At 49.6% G+C, this 20,584-nt stretch overlaps 1 protein-coding gene across 1 annotated transcript in view; it reads left to right on the top strand.

The window, feature by feature from the left end:
* The window catches only part of STARD7 (StAR related lipid transfer domain containing 7), a 158,624-nt gene that overhangs the window by 86,280 nt on the left and 51,760 nt on the right, over positions 1-20,584 (top strand). Inside the window, exon 3 of the mRNA XM_086943331.1 lies at positions 17,149-17,333. Coding sequence (XP_086799457.1) covers positions 17,149-17,333 — 185 coding nt within the window. The remainder of the gene's footprint in view (positions 1-17,148; positions 17,334-20,584) is intronic.

Below are 20,584 nucleotides of genomic sequence, written 5' to 3'. Positions count from 1 at the left end.
AGGAACTCTTCAGCATCGTCAAAGAGCTTACCAACCCCAGCGCCGGCAACAACGACATCACTCCCTCTCAAGACCTCTGCGACTCTCTAGCCTCGTTCTTCCACAGCAAAATCGCTGACATACATAATGGCTTTGGCGACCAGTCCACCCCCCTTACCACCGAACTGAAGCCCCCCACCACCACCCTTTGCGCCTGGAACCCAATCAGCACCGAAGACACCATCCGCTTGATGAACTCCATTCACTCCGGATCACCAACCGACCCATGCCCCCACCACATCTTTAACAAGGCCAACTCCATCATCGCACCCCATCTCGGGGATATCATCAACTGCTCCCTCAACACCGCCACCTTCCCGGAAAGCTGGAAACATGCCGAACTCAATGCCCTCCTGAAGAAACCTACAGCAGACCCCACCGAACTTAAGAACTACCGCCCCATCTCGCTCCTCCCTTTTCCTGCCAAAGTCATAGAGAAGACCGTCAACAGTCAGCTCGCCGCCTTCCTCGAGTCTAACAACTCCCTCGACCCCTCACAGTCCGGCTTCCGAGCCAAACACAGCACCGAAACCGCCCTCATCGCAGCCACAGACTACATCTGAACACTACTCGACAACGGGGAAACAGCTGCCCTCATCCTCCTGGACCTCTCCGCGCGTTTGACACGGTCGGTCATAGCACCCTTGTACAACGCCTCAGCAACGCTGGGATACAAGGAAATATTTACAACAAGGGGTGGTGAGGGACAGAGTCTCTGAATTAAGCAGAAAGCTCTCACCCCGTCAAGAGATCAGGGCTAGATCCAACACCGTTTTTTAGCTCACTGCACCATCCCAGTTTCAGAACCTGGCTGTATGCAAATTAGTCTGTTACTGTCCCAGTGCATGATGGGAACAGGGCAAACCGAACTACAAAAGCCAATTCTTACACTGGGAAGGAAACAAGCTCCCGGGAGCCGGTTTCTGGCATTACAGCCGTCTTCGGCCCGGTTTGCTTGAATCCTGATGGTGCAATGAGCAAGGGTCTCACATCTGAGAATACCCATGCCAGAAACCGGTCCCCGGTAGCTTGTCTCCTTTCTGGTGAAGAATTGGCTTGGTAGTTTAGTCTGCCCTGTTCCCATGATGCACTGGGCCAGGGACAGACTGATTTGCATATAGCCAGGTTCTGAGCTGGGATGGTGCAGTGAGATAAATAACGGTGATGGATCAAGCCCTGATCTTTGGACTGGGTAAGAGTGGTCTGCTTAATTCAGACACTCTGTTCATCACCACCCACTTTCTGAATCGGGATACAAGGAAAAGCATTGGATTGGATCATCTCGTTCCTAGCCGGAAGAACCCAGAGAGTCCGCCACCCCCCTTTCAGATCAGAGGCCACCGAAGTCATCTGCGGCGTACCACAAGGATCATCGCTCAGCCCCACCCTCTTCAACGTCTACATGAGCCCCCTTGCATCCATCGCACACCAGCAGAACCTCAACATCATCTCCTACGATGACGACACACAGCTGATCCTCTCCCTCACCAAAGACCCAAACACTGCCAAAACCAACCTACATGAAGGGATGAAAGACGTAGCCGAGTGGATTAAGAACAGCCGCTTAAAACTGAATTCAGACCAGACGGAAGTTCTCATCCTAGGATCATCCCCCTCTGCATGGCACGACTCATGGTGGCCACGGGCCCTGGGCAGCGCACCCATACCAACGGACCATGCTCGCAACCTGGGATTCATTCTAGATTCCTCCCTCTCGATGACCAGACAAGTCAACGCCATCTCATCATCATGTTTTAACATCTTATGTATGCTCAGAAAGATCTTCTGATGGATCCCCACTGAAACAAGAAAGACGGTCACCCAAGCACTTGTCACAAGCCGGCTGGACTACGGAAACACCCTCTACGCCGGAACCACAGCCAAACTACAGAAAAAACTCCAACGCATTCAGAACACCACCGCCCGACTCATCCTAGACATACCCCGCCACAATCACATCTCCGATCACCTGAGAGACCTTCACTGGCTCCCCGTCAACAAGAGAATAACGTTCCGCCTCCTCACCCACGCACACAAAGCCCTCTACGACCTAGGACCCAAATACCTCCACACACGCCTGACATTCTACACCCCCACCCGCCAACTACGATCGTCCAATCAAGCCCCCGCTGTAATTCCACGCATTCGAAGAGCCACCATGGGAGGAAGATCATTCTCCTACTTAGCGACCAAAACCTGGAATTCTCTCCCCAACCACCTCCGCCTCACACAAAACCACCTCTCCTTCAGAAAACAACTCAAAACGTGGGTATTTGATAGGTAGCGACTCCCCCCTCCCCCCCCCCCTCCCCCTCCCGCTCAAGCGCCTTAAGACCCTCTGGGTGAGTAGTGCGCTATACAAATCTTTACTTGACTTGACTTGACTATGGTGCCCTTTGGGTGCATGTATTAATAAATCCAACTCTGGAGTTACTGTGGGTTTATTAATACAATGTGTTTGGTACCAAACATCCCTTTCTTCAGGTTCCTTCAGGGTGGCACAATTTGTGCTGCAGCCATCCCTTAGGGACTCTCTTTAACACCTCAGGACCTAGGTATCGGGGTACCATTTCCTAGGGACTTAAGAGAGTGCTACAGGTAGTGCCGATTGGGGGAAACAATTGTACAGTTTTTGTTAGAGATCGGACACTGGGGACCTGGTTAGCAGGAACCAAGTGCACTTTCAGTTGAAATCTCATCAAATACTAGGCAAAAAGTGGGGGTGCCCATGTCAAAAAGGGGCACTTTCCTACACTAGCTCTTTCTCCTTTCGTTTGCATAGTATGTACTAGGGGTAAGCGGAATTTGCGTAATCGCGTTACGCAAATCTCAGTGAACCAGTAAAAAATCTCTGCGAACACGCAGAAATTCCGCGAACACGCGGAATTGCTTGTTCGCGATGCATTTTTACTGTTTGCAATCGCTGTTTGCGTGCCCGGGGGGGGGGGGGGGAAATATCTCGCGAACATGCATTTGAGAACACGAACAAGCAAAAAATTTCACGAAGTCGCAGAACGCACAATTTTGGGCAGTTTTGCGTTCTCCGCGGAACGCGAAATTACCCAAATTCCGCTAACTGAACGGAATTTACCACCCAGGCCTAGTATGTACCTTATAGCATGTGAAATCATGGCAGTCATAATAACCACGATTACATCTCAAATTACATAATTTCTGACAACCCAGTGCTCTGTAGCATGCTGAGTTATAGTTAATGTGTTATTACACAGTAAACTGCATGTGCAGTCTTAGTTCACTAGTGTCCTTGCTGACCATGTGTCTAGCAAAGCCACTGACAGATAATAACCCTATCTCTGCTTTTTACTTCTAGAAACACTCATTTTCTTTTCCATTTAAATATGCAGTGTTCATTTAAATTGATGCTGTTCACCTACTTCTGCGAGGAAGGTTATTTCTACAGTTTGTGAAAATAACGTCCGCTGTTCTTTAGTCGGAGAAAATCCTACACAGTTCCTATTTGTCCAGAGAGACCAGCGTACGTGAAAATTGTCAGTTTACGGTTATGTTTTTTTTAAATGAAGTTATTAACTTAAACATAAATGGCTGTCTTATGACAAAGGATTTAAAGCGCAAGACTTGTGAGGTACACACATAAATGTATTGCACATCCTGACTTTCTTTTCAAAAGTTTAGCAATCAACTTATGCACATTAAATTAGAACTTTTCCGAGTTGCTTTGCCAAAAACGCTACCAGTAACTGGTGGGCTAGGATTCCCCATAATAAATGTGACCATGCTCAATTATTTCTGTCCATATAAAAAAACTAGCAGCCCGCCCCAGCGTTGCCTGGGGCAGAAAGGGGCTGGGGGCAGTACACCCGCTCCCGCCCGACCCCCTCCCGCACCGACTCCCTCCTGCCCAGACTCACTCGCGCCCCCCTCCTGCCCAGACTCACTCGCGCCCCCCTCCTGCCCAGACTCACTCGCACCCCCCACCCGCCCAGACTTACTCGCGCCCCCCTCTCGCTCAGACTCACTCGTGACCCCCTCCCGCCCAGACATTTTCATTTACTGCTGCTTCCTTACCTGTGCCGCCTCCTCACTCACTGCACAGCCGCTCGTAACTGCACCGCCCTCCTCCTTGTCGTCATCACGCACGTCGCGCCGTGCCCAGCGCTAGGTCCCGGCCGGCGCTACTTTCAGGGGACTACTTTGTTTACAAACGTAATTTTTTTTATTTACTTTTTTATTTTTATTTATATAGCCTATGTCCATCTACACACCCTGACAATTTCATAGATGTATCGGGTGTGTAGATTGGCGCTGTGGTTCTCTTCCAGGGGATCCTCATCAATAGTCATAAGCATTAGAATATTCCCGCCTACGTGCGGGACCCCGGAAACACTATATTATATGTGCCCCACATATAAATACACATATATATATAAACCATATATATATATATAAAAAACAAGCAATAGCAGCCAGATCACATTAGAGCTGAAATATGCTGTGAAGAATTTCCACCATACATGAATAATAAGCATTAGAAACAGGAGAAAACAACACCAAAGCTTGTTTAGGAATTGTTTTAATGCTCAAAAAGCAGTAGAAATTCTCATAACTCACTGGAAGCATAGAAAGCTCCCAGGCTGTATTGCAAACACACAGTCTAACCAGACTGAAAAGCTAACCTGTAGCTAAATAACAAAAAACTGACACTGTGCCTTTAAGGCACTCATGACCCCCTGAATCCCATCATGCCTCAGGAGTGGCAGTTAGGCAGTTGTTCTTTCCGGCTCCTTCAGTGAAGGACCCTGGCTAACACAGCTCCACTAATTTTCTGAATTTCTGCAGAAGATTGCTTCTTTTTCAAGCTTTTTGCTCTTACTTCGACGTCTACCACCTTGTCAAGTAAGATACTGCCTTTTTTGAGCAGTTTGGAGGGCGTTTTACTTCGAAAATGCCATCTCTTTTTGATAGATGTCCTTCTTGCAACAGCAAGAAGGCCAAGACAGACAACCACGAGGTCTGTATTGTTTGCCTGCCTGATGACCATGATCCTGAAACCTGTCCACACTGTGAGAACCTATCAAGCAGGACTCTCAAGGACAGGGAGAGAATTCGGATTTATGGCCTGGCCCACAGAGCTTCGAGAGGAAGGTCCCCAGTGAAGAAGGGCTCCAAGAAGGCCCATTCGTCTTCAAAGAAGAAGTCTTCGCGCCCTTCTACCTCAGCGTCGGGCTCGGCGCTGAGAATAGATCCACAGGAAGGATTTTCCTCTGGGAAGCTGCCGTCGACGGCGGGCTCGCCATCGAGAGGAAGGCCAGGTGCGTCATCGAAGGCGGCATCTTCGAAATCGCCTCCGCCGTCGTCAACCGGGCGGCGATCGGCGTCGAGGAAGGCTACTCCGCCGCCGTCAACCGGGCGACGGTCGGCGTCGAGATCCATTACCCCTCCGCCGTCGTCAACCAGGCGACGATCGGCGTCAAGGGACGTCACCTCGCCGTCGTCAACCAGGCGACGATCGGCGTCGAGGAAGGTGACTCCTCCGCCGTCGATGGGTGCTCGTCGATCGGCGTCGAGTACGCGGTCCACGTCGGTGCAGCAGCAGCGGCGTTCGGCGTCGAGGGTGCCCAATACCCCTCCGCCGTCGTCGCACAGGCATCCGACGTCGAGGCATGGCTCTACGTCGGCGACTGACCATCGCCATTCGGCGTCGAGGCAGAGAGCTCCGTCGACGACAGGCCATTCAGCGTCAGAGAAGCCTCCATCGGCAGGTCGACGTTCGGCGTCGAGGCGGAGGTCCCCGTCGACGTCCAAACACCATCGCTCGACGTCAAGGCAGAAGACTCCGTCGGCGGTTGCTCATCGCCGCTCGACGTCGAGAGACTATGAACGTTCGCATAGCCGCTCGGGATCGAGGTTGTTTGATCCCCCGACCCCTCGGAAGCGGTCGACGGCGAGAAGGGAGCGCTCGACGTCGAGGCGCTCGGACACGATCATGGTGACAGAATCTGCTTCTCACCATTCTTCTCATCGGTCCTCGGGCTCCTCTACTGCACACTCCAGATCTAGAAGCCCGGTGCACAGGACCCCTGACCGTCGGCCAGACCCTTCTGCGGGACGCATCCGGCTGTCGCCAAGATGGTACCGGTCCCTGGACCATTGGAGAGACGATGGGGCTACCAGGCGTATGCAGGAATATGCCAGCCCGCGCCACAGGTCAGCTCTCCAGGACATGGTGGAGGAGATAGACAGACGTAGCCCACCCAGGCGCTCCACGCCTGTGGATCTACCCACCAGGGCGCCAAGGGGGTCCCGCTCGCCCACAAGGGAAGCCAGGCGGGACGGTCGGGGAAGATCTAGATCGCCTGCAAAAGACCCTAGACTGGATGGCCGAAAGGCTTATGTCCCTCGGGGCAGGTCTCCTGAGCGGTCTCCAGCCATATCGCCCAGGGCATCCCGATCTCCTAGAAGAGACCATCGGCCAAGGGATCGGGTCAGGTCGCGCTCTCCTAGACGGGAGGAGCGTCCCAGGAAGTCGAGGGAGCGGGGACGCAGTTCTCACCATCGGCATAGACGTACCCCGTCTACCTCTTCCACTTCATCTACCAGGTCGTCGAAGAGGGACTACTCTCCGACTTTGACAGACAGTCCAACGTCCAGGTCCTCCCCTGTGGATGATATTGGCACATACCTGGACGTTCTGCAGAGAGGTGCACTTAAACTAAACATTGAAATGTCTGTTCCTCAAGTCACGACGACGGTCATTTTCGAAACATTGCACAAAAAGGCCATCTCCAGACCTCTGCTGCCGTTGGTCCCAGGGATTTTGGATCCGGTCAAGGACGCTTTCCTGACCCCGGCTTCAATCAGAGCAGTGCCAGCACGCATCACGAAGAAGTACAAACCTGCGGCTTCTGACCCGGTGTTTGTGAGGTCTGACCCTCCGGCTGACTCGGTCATCGTGGCAGCGGCAAGAAAGACACATGCGGTTGCTGGTTCGTCTTCAGTCCCACCGGATAAGGACAGCAAGACCCAAGACTCCTGGGGTAGGAAGGTCTGCAGCTCTGCGGCTTCCACTCTTAAGGTCTCCAGTGCAGCTGCGCTCCTGGGCCGGTATGACAGGGACTTATGGGACTCGATGGAGAGATTCAAAGCGAAGCTGCCGAAAGAGGATCAGCAGGACTTTGAAGAAACTGTTACGGAGGGGTGTCTGGTGGCTAACCAGATGATCAGCACGGCCGCGGATGGGGCGGTGCTGTCGGGTCATTCCTATGCCCATGGAGTTTGCGCCAGAAGATCGGCCTGGTTGCGACTTACAGGGCTGAAGCCGGATGCCCAACATCGGATTCTGAATCTCCCTTTCTCGGGTTCTGCCCTCTTTGGAGAACACGCAGACGAGGAAATGACCCGAATGAAAACTGAACTGGACACGGTGAAGGCGGTGGGCTTGGAGAAGAAGAAGGAGTTCAAGCGCCGCTTCAAGTCCAACAGGGGGAGAGGGGCCCAGCAGAGGGTTCAAACCCCTCAGTGGTCGCAGAACAAAGCTCAGAGTAAACCCCAGTTTCACGGTAAACCCAGCAGGGGCAGGGGTGGCCGTCAGCAGTCCTCCAACGCCCCGAGAGGAGGAAAGGCCTGAACAGTGGCTTCCTCTGACACCGTTGCCCACTCCGGTGGGAGGAAGTGCATCTCAACACCTGGAGGAGTGGGTCAGCATCACAAAAGATCAGTGGGTGCTGAATATACTGCGAAGTGGTTACAGGATACGTTTCCGTGCTCTGCCAAAGAGCATTCCTCCCAAGAGCTCTTGCCCTCACCAACTGAGCTTGCTCCGTCGGGAGGTGGCGATCCTGCTGCAAAAAAGAGCGATAGAAGAAGTTCCTCGCGCTCTAAGAGGCCAAGGAGTTTACTCCAGATATTTCCTTGTCCCCAAAAAGGATCAGGAGGACAAGTTCAGGCCCATACTCGACCTGCGACTCCTGAACAAGGTCATCGTCAAGGAAAAGTTCCGCATGTTGGCGCTTCACCAAATATGTCCACATCTACAAGCCGGAGATTGGATGTGTTCGGTGGATCTTCAAGATGCGTACTTTCACATCCCGATTGCGCAGCAACATCGAAAGTACCTGAGGTTTGTCGTGGGGCACAAACACTACCAGTACAAGGTGTTACCCTTCGGTCTCAAGTCCGCACCACGAGTCTTCACCAAATGCATGGCGGTGGTGGCGGCCTTTCTTCACAAGAAGGGTCTCTTCATTTACCCATATCTGGACGACTGGCTCCTGAAGGGTTCATCCCCGGTACGGGTAACACAAGATCTGCATCTGTGCCTGCAACAGCTTCACAGGCTCGGCCTCCATGTGAACCTGGAGAAGTCAGTCCTGCGGCCTACGCAATGCATCCACTACCTAGGCTCCGTTCTGGACACAAGCGTGGGAAGAGCGTTTCCTTCGGAGGAGAGACTTTCTTCCATGACCCGGAAGTGCGGGATTCTGCTGGAGTCTCGTCCCCCAACAGCACGACAGGTGGCGTCTCTACTGGGTTCCATGGCGTCCTGCATTTTTCTCATCCCACACGCCAGGCTGAGAATGCGTCCTCTGCAACAGGCCCTGGAGGATCAGTGGGACCAGGCGACAGGTCGCTGGGAGGACCGTATCCATCTTTCCCAAGCGACAAAAGAGTCTGTCAGATGGTGGACTCGGAGACGCAATGTGATGGTGGGAGTGCCGTTTCACCAACATATCCCATCCCTATCTATCGTGACAGATGCCTCCCTGCACGGCTGGGGAGCACACATGGGTCCGCTTCAGATTCAGGGCCGGTGGTCTGCGCAGGAGCAGACATACCACATCAACATGCTGGAACTCAGAGCGGTATTCCTGGCTCTCAAAGCTTTCTTGCCAGCGATCACAGCCAACTCAGTCCTGGTTCAGACGGACAATACGACAACCATGTTCTATCTGAACAAGCAAGGAGGCACAAGATCTCGCCCACTGTCTCGAGAGGCTCAAACAATATGGCATTGGCTCCTCGCTCGAGGTCTCACAGTGGTGGCGGTGCATCTTCCGGGCGAGTTGAACGTCAAAGCAGACGCACTCAGCAGGCACTTCGAAGATCAGCCAGACTGGGTGCTACACGACGAAGTGGTGGAAGAACTTTTTCGTTGCTGGGGGCGTCCGTCCATAGACTTGTTCGCAGACGACGAAAACTCCAAGTGCCACGCCTTCGCGTCCAGGTTCCACAGACCGGGAACGCTGGGGAACGCTCTCCTGTTGGATTGGGCAGGGATGTTCGCGTACGCGTTTCCTCCCCTGGCTCTGATCCCGAGAGTGGTGTCCAAGCTCCTCAGGACGAACATGGTGATGATCCTAATTGCCCCGGACTGGCCTCGGCAGTGGTGGTATCCGGACCTTCTACATCTGTCTGTGTGTCCACACAAACGACTCCCTTGCAGACCGGACCTGTTGAGCAAAATGAACGGGAGGATAATGCATCCCAACCTCCCATCATTGAACCTAACAGCATGGCTCCTGAGGTCCTGCAATACGGACATTTGAACCTACCTCCTGACTGTATGAGCATTTTAAAGGAGGCTAAGAGACCTTCCACGAGAGCATCCTATGCCTTCAAGTGGAAACGGTTTTACTTATGGTGTAGGGATCAGCATTTGGATCCGATTAAGGGGCAGGAGGACGTCATATTACCATACCTCCTTTCACTCGCAACAGCTGGTTTAAAGTACGCTTCCATTAGAGTGCATTTGTCAGCTATTGTGGCTTACAGGAAGTCGCCTGACCAGGTGTCTTTCTTTCAGGTTCCAGTGGTCAAGGATTTCCTCCAGGGGTTGAAGAAGGTGTATCCCCCTGTACGAAATCCTTCTCCTCCGTGGGAATTGAACCTAGTTCTATCAAGGTTGATGTCTCCACCTTTCGAGCCAATCCACAAAGCTTCCTTACAACATCTCTCTTGGAAGGCGGCTTTTTTGGTTGCGATTACCTCTGCACGCAGGGTCAGTGAGATACAGGCGCTCTGTGCAAAGGAGCCTTATACGGTATTCCACCATAACAGAGTGGTTCTGAGGGCTCACCCTTCCTTCTTGCCTAAAGTCATATCTGATTTTCATATCAATCAGTCTATATCTCTCCCTTCCTTTTTTCCAAATCCGGCGACCCCGGCTGAGCGGTCACTTCACTCATTAGATCTTAAAAGAGTGCTGAAGTTTTATTTGGAAATGACTAAGGGGATTAGGAAAACGGACCAACTGTTTGTAAACTATGGTGCTATGAGAACTGGTTTTCCAGCGGCAAAGAGGTCCATTTCTAGGTGGATTGTTTCTTGCATTAAGCTGGCCTATCAACTGGCGGGAAAACCTTTGTTGATGTCTCCAAAAGCGCATTCCACTAGAGGGAAGGCGGCTACAGTGGCTTTCTTGCATGACGTTCCCACGTCAGAAATATGCAAGGCCGCGACCTGGAAATCAGTGCATACCTTTACGAGGCATTACTGCCTCGACTCTGATTCCAGGACTGACACTCAAGTAGGGCAAGCCTCCTTGAGGAATCTGTTTGGGTAGTCGGTTCTGTCTGCTCAAGCTTGTTGATGAGATTTCTGTCTTATCTTTCCTTTGCCCGCAGAGATGAGGAGAGGCTCGCTATTCTATTCTAATGCTTATGACTATTGATGAGGATCCCCTGGAAGAGAAGGATTAGTTACTTACCTGTAATCCTAGTTCTCTTCCAGGGGTATCCTCATCAAAGTCATAAGCAACCCTCCCGCCTCCCCGGGCAAGGGGAGGCGGGAGGGTTGCTTATAACTGTTCATAAGGAGATATTGTTGACCTAAGCGTTATTGGGTTTGGTTTTCAGTCTCCGAAAAGAACAACTGCCTAACTGCCACTCCTGAGGCATGATGGGATTCAGGGGGTCATGAGTGCCTTAAAGGCACAGTGTCAGTTTTTTGTTATTTAGCTACAGGTTAGCTTTTCAGTCTGGTTAGACTGTGTGTTTGCAATGCAGCCTGGGAGCTTTCTATGCTTCCAGTGAGTTATGAGAATTTCTACTGCTTTTTGAGCATTAAAACAATTCCTAAACAAGCTTTGGTGTTGTTTTCTCCTGTTTCTAATGCTTATTATTCATGTATGGTTGAAATTCTTCACAGCATATTTCAGCTCTAATGTGATCTGGCTGCTATTGCTTGTTTTTTATATATATATATGGTTTATATATATATGTGTATTTATATGTGGGGCACATATAATATAGTGTTTCCGGGGTCCCGCACGTAGGCGGGAATATTCTAATGCTTATGACTTTGATGAGGATACCCCTGGAAGAGAACTAGGATTACAGGTAAGTAACTAATCCTTCCCGAGTTTACCTGGCCAAAAGGTGCAAGTTCTCTCTTTATAATAGTAGTATAGATAAGATAAATGATCTCGGCTTACAAATAAAGGTTTGTTTTCTTTTGTTAGTGTAACTTTACCAGTACAATTGTAGTTTAGTATTGTGTTCACATGACTAGGCTGCATTTATGAAGAGTGCTTCTTTATTTTTCTGTGCACGAGCTATGCACGCTCATGTTTTATTCTCTTTCAGAAAAATAATTGAAATTTAAATGCAAGTTACGATCTGTGTTTGCTTTGCGTGTTTAATAACAGTTTCCTAGCTACCTTCCCATAGGAAGAAAAGCGTAGCAGTGCACATTTATGTCCGTTATAATCGTGAAGAAGCAGTTCTTAGTGCAATGTTTCATTTGATGTTTATTTCCAGTCCGCAGCTAAATCGTGTAAACACTTAACCAGTTACAATCATCTGGAAGTAGGCGATGGCTGGTGATATGTAAACTTATTTTTGAATTAGTTACCAAACAAAGTAACATTTTAGTACAGCCCATTTACGTAATATCATGCTATGAATTTGCGTTTCTGTGTTCTAAAACCATTATAAAAAGACGTTTTTTATGGAGAAGGACAGATTTTAGTCCGATTTAGCTTGACTTTGAACAGAGAAAGATTTTAGCCTCTTATGATTTGAGTATGCCAGTTCCCTAGTTAAGTAATGTTTGCGTTTTGTAATGATTAGTGTCTCAAGTCATTAATTAATTCATTAATGTGAATGATTAATTGGCAGTTTACTTTCAGGAACTCTTCCCTGCAATTGACAGGCTTAATTACTCCAGGTCACGTCAGTAGGTTAAGAGCTCCAGCTCACAGCTCCCTCTTTTCTTTCAGTCCTGTTTTCTTGGCAGTCTCTCCCATTATTCTTCCCTTTAGCTTGCAACCTATTCAGTTTTCTAAATAGAAGGGCTTCTGTCTATTGGGGTCTTTTCGTAAAACACTGACCATACTGGCTAAATTATGTATTATTTTTGTATCCCATATTTTGAATGCTCACGTTTCTCTGCCCGCTTCCTAGTGCTAGAATGCCCAATTTTGTCTAAATGTGCTGTGACAGGCTGAATGCTTGAATTGAATCCTCACTCAGAACGATTAGAATTGCCTTTAGAATTGAATGCCCACTTTGAATAATGGTTGTCTCTCACACCTTCCTTAATAGTGCTCTGTCATTTTCCTACTAGAGGGAGAGACAACTTACTTTCACTTTCTTGTGCCTGCCTTGTCGGTGCTGCTTGTGCTCTTGAGCTAATTGTTATAATTAAATGTCTTTAAATCACGTGATCTTTTTCCATGAGAACGGATTCTTCCTTGAACTACAGTGTTACGGGTCCTATCTGTATTTGCATCGCAAGCAGAATAACTAGTCTATTCCATATGATGTTGATAAACGTGCAGGTTCTTCTATTGGCGTACATGGTTCTGAGATAACATTGTTTTACTGTCTGGAACAGTCTCCTGAGCACGAGGGGAGCCATGCTTTCTGTTGAATTAAATCAGATTACATAGTGAAAAGACAGTTTGAAATTCCCATTTCTACTCTCAGCTGCTTCTATCCGGTTAGTGACGGATTTAACACAAAGGGTATAGTATGTTTTGATAAAAAGTAATTCTACTTTTTTAGGTCAAAGCCTGCACTGTCTGCTTTACTAAAGACCTCATGAGCTTCCCTGGGAAGGCATTCTGCCCATTGCTTATCCCTGGCTTTGTGGTTTGAAACTCAACATGTGCTTGTTTTGTATTTGCTGGCCTTATTTGTTTTAGGCTGTCCAGCTTGAAGTCGTCCTTTCCGTTGCCCAAACACTATTCACGTTATTCTTCCACCAGTACTGGATTTCTATAAACAGGCCTTTAAACTTGTTCTTATCTTGTCACATTTGGTGTGCATTCAAAGACCGAGGTCATATGGCATGCCCTGTCTTCCAGGGAGCTTGGTGTTTACTTCTCTTTCTCTGACTTCAAAGTGAGCTGATTTATGTGACAATCATGCTGGCTAGTGTGGGAGTGCTTGTGGAAGGATGTACAATGTTCTTTTTTTTTTCTAGCGCACAACACAATTTAAATTAACTTAAGTTGTTTGAGAAGAAATCTACTTTGCACTCAATGCCACTGTACTTGACTGGGCACCACTCCAATTTACTCTGAAACAATCCACTCTACGCCACTCCACTGTCCTCTGCACCACTGTATTTTACTCTTCACCACTGTATTCTATTCTTCACCCCTGTATTCTACTATTCACCCCTGTATTCTACTATTCACCCCTGTTTTCTACTCTTCACCACTATATTCTACTCTGCGTCCCTGTACTCTGCCACTCTATTCTACTCTGCAACCCTGCACTCTATACCACAGCACTCTCCTCGGCGCCACTGTACGCTGCTCTGCTTTACTCTACACCAATGCACTGTACGCCACTACACTCTAAGCCAGCCTACACTGCATCTCTCCACTCTGCCATTGCGCTCTACAACACTACACTCTACTCGTCAGCAATCTACTCTACGCCACTGCACTCTACATCACTGTATCCACTTTGCACTATTCCACGCTATGCCACTCCACGCCACTGCAATCTACCCTGCACCACTCCACGCTGCTGCACTCTACACCTCTTTAGTCAAAACCATTACACTGCCACTGCACTCTACACCAGCCTACTCTGCACCACTGTACTCTACGCCACTATGCTCTACAACACCCTACTCTACGCCACTCTACATCATTTTACTCCACATCACTTTACTCTGCACCACTCTGTCACTGCACTCTACACCAATGCACTCTACGCCCCTTCACTCTACTCTGCATCACTGCACTGTCTGCCACTCTATCTGCACCACTCTACGCTACTCTACTGCACTTTCCACCAATACACACTATACCACTCTAATCTACTGTGTACCACTGCACTCTGACACTTAACGCCATTTCATTTTAAGCCTCTCTACTCTGCCACAGCACTCTACACTACTCCAGTCTAAGCCACTCCACTCTATACCACTCCAGTCTCAGCCACTCCACTCTGCACCATTCCACGCCACTGTACTCTACCCTGCACCACTGCACTTTACAGCTGCTTCACTCTACACTGAAACAATCTACTCTGACACTGCACTCTATACCTCTACTTCATGCCACTGCACTCTACCCTGTACCACTCCTCTCTAAAACAATCTACTCTATGCCACTGCCCTCAACATCACTTTACTCAAAGCGAAAGCGCTCTACGCAAACTACTCTGCACCACTACACTGTACCCCACTATAATTTACTCTGCAACACTACGCCACTCTACTTCGCACCATTCTACTGTGCCACTGCACTCTACTGCGCTCTAAGCCACTACGCTGCCTCACTCCACGCCACTATAATCTATTCTGCACCACTGCACTCCATTTCATTTCACTCTACACCGCTCTACTCTACACCTCTCCACTCTACCCTGAACCACTCCACTCTACCCTGAACCAATCTACTCTGCACCACTTCACTCCACTCTACAGAACTCTTTTTTACGCAATTGCACTCACTCTGTGCCACTGTGTCACTGCACTCTACGTCAGTGCACTCTACCCCACTTCACTCAAAACCAATGCACTTTATGCCAATCTAATTTACGCCACTTCACTCTAGGCCACTCTACAACACTCCATTTTGATACTCCATTCTGACGCTCTACTGCATTAAACTGTACTTCACTCTGAGACACTACTCCACTCTATGACGCTCCACAACACTACTCCACTCTAAGACACTCTAGGCCACTTTACTCCACTCTGTTCTACTACACACTACTCCACACCACTCCATTCTGACACAATGCCAATCCACTCTACGCTACTCAACTCTACAGCACTCTAGTCTTTTCCACTGTCCTACACTACTCCACTCTGTGGTACTAACGCTACATCAATCTTTTCCACTCTAGGCCACTCTACTCTGCAACACTATACGCTACTCCACTCTGCACCACTCCACAACATTATATGCCACTCCACTCTGATACCCTACTTCATCGATGACACTCCACTTCCATCCACGACACTCTACTCCACTTTATAACACTCCACACCACTCTCCTTTACCCCACTTACTTTTAGCTATGCTGAACAGCAGCCACGCTAGTTGATGTAAAACATGGCTAAAACATATTGGCAAAGTCAATAGCTCTTGCATAGGCGAGACCTATTGGCTTTGTCAATACTTGTCTTGAGCTTCTCAACAGCATCTGGGGGGAGACATAGTGCAAAAAACTGTGTCCCTAGTCCATACTCTTTGGTGTAGGGTAAATCACGTGCTCGGAGTGTCCTGCTGAAGACCAGATCCAGATATTAGGTGATTCATAAATATGAGAAATTGTATCAAAGCATCTCGTTTTCGCTGTAGTTTAAGAAGTGAGCGGAAGGTACCTGGGGGATGTTTCCTATTAAGTTCTTTATGCATAAGGCATGCATTCCAGATCGTCAGGAAGCCTTGTTTGTGTCTAAGCGGAGCAAGCTCATACGTTATCACTGATTGCAGGGCAAAGTCAATTAGAAAAGCCTGTTTTTCAGTAGAGCCCAGTTTTGCTTTGGGACCACATGCAGATTATTTCTGGAGCCCTAGCCGTTCAATCTGCACACATCCGTCACAGTCCATACCACATTATTTGAGGGGTTACCACTAAAATGAGATGGCTTGTGTGCAGGTCGTAACGCACAGTTGTATCATACATCCATCTCTCACATTCATTGGTTTCTAAAGAGATTTGCCTGGCAAATAAGCTATTAGGCACTGTGATCCCCTCCTTCCATTTGCCACTGTTCAAGTTAAAGTGAATACCTCTGTTGTGCATGTTGTCTTTGCCGTGTGGGCAGTTTATTTATTTATTTATTTTGAAGGTCTTATATAGCACGAAAAAGAACCTTGTGGATATCGGAGCGCTTTACAATCAGTTGCCTTCCAATTCTGAATTTTATAAAGTTTGAACACTGCTTAAATCCCAAACCTCTCTGCCCATCGACAGTTGGGCCCTTTTTCATGATATCTGCAGAGAGTAGGTTATGGGCCCTGACACTTGAGCTCTGTGTTTCTTGTCTCCCTCCCATGCAGTAATGGTTGCTAAGTATTGCAAACTCATGTACTTTGGGGTGCAGGCAGCAGTTTTGTGTTCTTATTCCGGTCATCTCTTTCAGGCATTATGAAGCTAAAGGTGTGGAATGTTAGTCTGACGGTGACCCTACTTTCCTCATGCCCCTTTTTAGTAGGCATGCTGTATGGTGTACTCAGGCCTCATGTTCCAGTGCCTCCTTTTTTCTGTATACAAATTTGATTAACTTCTTAATGGACTTTTTGTGCTATGGTGCAGGCAGTTAACGCCGATGCCTTTTTGCCTCTTTTAGTCTTTTCGGTACTGAGACTTAAGATGTTGTGTTTTTTGTTTTCCCTGCCTTTCAGCGAGTGGTGGTTCTTGTATGTTCAGTGATAAGTGGTCAGGCACTTAGGAAAAGTGCTTTAATTGATTCCTTTTCATAGTCTGGCACCTGCCAGCCTGGAGGTGAAGGCAGAAAGCACTTTGCCTTTTATGCATTTCCCACCCCTCTGTCCTCTTACTCCGAGTTAAACTCGTCTGCTGCTGATCGGAGTGTTGAGTAAAGACCCATTCCTCTCTTTGCCTTCTGCCACCTCCAGGTCCGTGAACAAGATGTTGTAGGTGTAGTGAAATGAAGCACCGATTATTATTTATTTTTTCCTTTTTTCCTTCATAGGTCTGCGAACGAGATGCTGTGTTTGTCGGGCTCAGTTTGTGGCTCGAGCTCGGATGGGAGCGATCTCAATCATCTGGAGCCTCGAGCCTCTTCTGACGTGGAGCCTTGGGAAGTCATGATTAGCAAGAAGGACTTCAAACTCTGGCGGCGACCAATTGGCGGGTCTTCTCTCTATCAGTACAGGGGTGCGTAATACTGCATATTGTACTCAATCGTAGCTTCAAAGAGGCTTGTGCACCTAAAAGCTCTGTGTGAGGGTTGGATTAAGATGTAGTTCACTGTTCCTGCTGAATATGCCAAGATCAGCAGTCAATCCAGGTTGTGTAGAAGTGTTGAGCCTGAATGAGCATGAGGTGAAGGCTCTTGAATACCCCTCTGCTCACCCCTTTGAGATGAAAGGTGCAGGTTAGGAAGGGTTTAGCTAGAGAAGAATGTTAGAGTTTTTGTCGACTGAGGGCTTTGCATCCTTAAGAGCAAAACCGAACGTAACCAGGCCAGGTGTGTCATTGTTTTTATTGTAATATTTGTAAAATATGCAGTGTTAGGTTTTCTGGAAAATAATCTCTAGCACCAGTTGAGCTAGCTCCCCGGCTGGATGCTTGAAAAGTAGATTGTGAAAAGTGGTAGAAATTGGATGCAAACAAATCACCTCATACCAAGGGAATCAAAAACTAAGATTTCAGACTGTAGGAAATGAACCACCTAGCACCTGTCCACCGTCTAGCCAAAAGAGTTTTTTTTGTCCACTTCCTAATGCATTACCCTAAGCAATCTAGGTGTGGCATTGATACAAACCACACCCTGATCCCCAAGTGAATATAATGATCCTTTTACGTGATGATATAGCTATTGCGAACCTTCACTTACTAATAATTCTGCAAAAAAGTACAAGTCACTATCGGCCTCCTATTCTTCACTTTAGATTATGCCGGTAGTATACATCAGGGACTCCCAACCAACTGATTAGGAATGTAAATGTAATTTGTACTTGTAAAGCGCACTAATACCCCAACTGGGGTGTTCTGGCGCTGTAACGCATATCGCTGTGGAACCCTTCCTGGCTTTTCCCTGTGAAATGTCCTCTCCTGGGCACCCCTAAGGTGAAGCCAGGCATCCCAGCGCTATTGGGGCCGTTGTGGGATTAAGCAAGCTATTGCCCAGAGTTCCAGAGTGGGACCCATGATTAGAATAGGCACCGAGGCGAGAATTATCTGGTCCTAGGAAATTGAGCCCAAGACCCGCCGAGGCAGGAATTGAACCCTGGTCCCGGGCCAGACCTCTGCATCAGGGTCTGCCGCTTTAACCATTGAGCCACACTTCTCCACTTCTCTAGGAAGAATCTAGAAAGCTGTTACGAGAGAACTCCTCATCCTTAATACTTAGCTACACATTTCATTCTGTTTTCTGAAGACCTTGTCACATGTTGGAATTATTTCTTCCTTTAGTTTAGAAAACATATTTATTACAGGGATATACTGCTACATACAATAACCTGGACGTGTTTTTTTTTTAAGTTACCAGTTTATTGGACTTCATGCTATAAATACTTTTTGGTTGAAAGCACTTCAGTGAAAAAACATTTCCCTCCTCCCTCAACTTTCCTCCGGCGTCCCTCGGTTGTGTCCCAGCTCACTTAAGTTTCCAGAAATGGTACTTAACCCCTTCGACGCTCATGACGAGCTGAGCTCGTCATGAACGCATAGGTTTCCGTTTGCGGTCAGCGCAGCGCGGAAATCTGCACCGCAGCGATGCGGTTAAGACAATCTCCTTATGTTGGTGTGTCTGCAGGAGTACGTACTCTATCCCAGCCCCCCAACAAGTCTTGCCTCAGTCTACCTCTTGTGTGTGGTCCATCTGGTGAAGTGTAGTTCCCAATGCAGTGGTAGTGGTGCTTGGCATCTCCTCTGGTGATGAGGCGTGAGGGTGCTGCAAGGCATCAACCAATATCTCTGAAGCCCTAGCTAGGTCAGTGAGCCATGGCCTTATTGTGCCTCTCGAAACCTCGAGCTGCTCTGACTACTTGCGAGCCTCCCGGACGTTTGGATTCCCAACGCCGCCTGCCGTCTAGATTCAATTAGACGCCGCCCAGCCGCAGTTTCCTCCGGCTACAGGACCCCTTGCAGACGCTGATGCTGCTACCCTCGCCAGTGTTAGAATCCTTCTATATTGCTAACCAGCACACTGTTTGAAATTGACAACCCTGTCCTGATGACGATCCCGACTTACAGGGATCGAAACGCCTTCGACATCGCAGCGCAATTTTATGGCGCAATTAACGTTGTTGGCTCCTGAAAAATTATTTGTACCATATTGTAAGTGATTATAACTTAATCCTGGGGAGACGCAGCGTTTCAGCAGCACCAGGACCCGGGAGCGCAGTGGTCACCGGTGAGCAGCGGCCCCTCCCCTCTGACACCGGGGGCATTCAAGAGCACCTCGCGCCTCCCGCTTCGCGGGAGACGCAGCGTTTCAGCAGCACCAGGACCCGGGAGCGCAGTGGTCACCTGTGAGCAGCGGCCCCTCCCCTCTGACACCGGGGGCATTCAAGAGCACCTCGCGCCTCCCGCTTCGCGGGAGACGCAGCGTTTCAGCAGCACCAGGACCCGGGAGCGCAGTGGTCACCTGTGAGCAGCGGCCCCTCCCCTCTGACACGGGGGCATTCAAGAGCACCTTGCGCCTCCCGATTCGCGGGAGACGCAGCGTTTCAGCAGCACCAGGACCCGGGAGCGCAGTGGTCACCTGTGAGCAGCAGCCCCTCCCCTCTGACACGGGGGCATTCAAGAGCACCTCGCGCCTCCCGCTTCGCGGGAGACGCAGCGTTTCAGCAGCACCAGGACCTGGGAGCGCAGTGGTCACCTGTAAGCAGCGGCCCCTCCCCTCTGACACCGGGGGCATTCAAGAGCACCTCGCGCCTCCCGCTTCGCGGGAGACGCAGCGTTTCAGCAGCACCAGGACCCGAGAGCGCAGTGGTCACCTGTGCGCAGCGGCCCCTCCCCTCTGACACCGGGGGCATTCAAGAGCACCTCGCGCCTCCCGCTTCGCGGGAGACGCAGCGTTTCAGCAGCACCAGGACCCGGGAGCGCAGTGGTCACCTGTGAGCAGCGGCCCCTCCCCTCTGACACCGGGGGCATTCAAGAGCACCTCGCGCCTCCCGCTTCGCGGGAGACGCAGCGTTTCAGCAGCACCAGGACCCGGGAGCGCAGTGGTCACCTGTGAGCAGCGGCCCCTCACCTCTGACACCGGGGGCATTCAAGAGCACCTCGCGCCTCCCGCTTCGCGGGAGACTCAGCGTTTCAGCAGCACCAGGACCTGGGAGCGCAGTGGTCACCTGTGAGCAGCGGCCCCTCCCCTCTGACACCGGGGGTGATTTAATCAAGTTCTTAATCCGGCCCCGCGGGACGCGGGCGGGCGTGCGCCGGGCTAAGCCTGGGCAAAG

Source organism: Lissotriton vulgaris, chromosome 11 (assembly GCF_964263255.1).
Source record: "Lissotriton vulgaris chromosome 11, aLisVul1.2, whole genome shotgun sequence".
Classification (NCBI taxonomy): domain Eukaryota; kingdom Metazoa; phylum Chordata; class Amphibia; order Caudata; family Salamandridae; genus Lissotriton; species Lissotriton vulgaris.
This window is presented reverse-complemented; position numbering and strand designations above follow the sequence as displayed.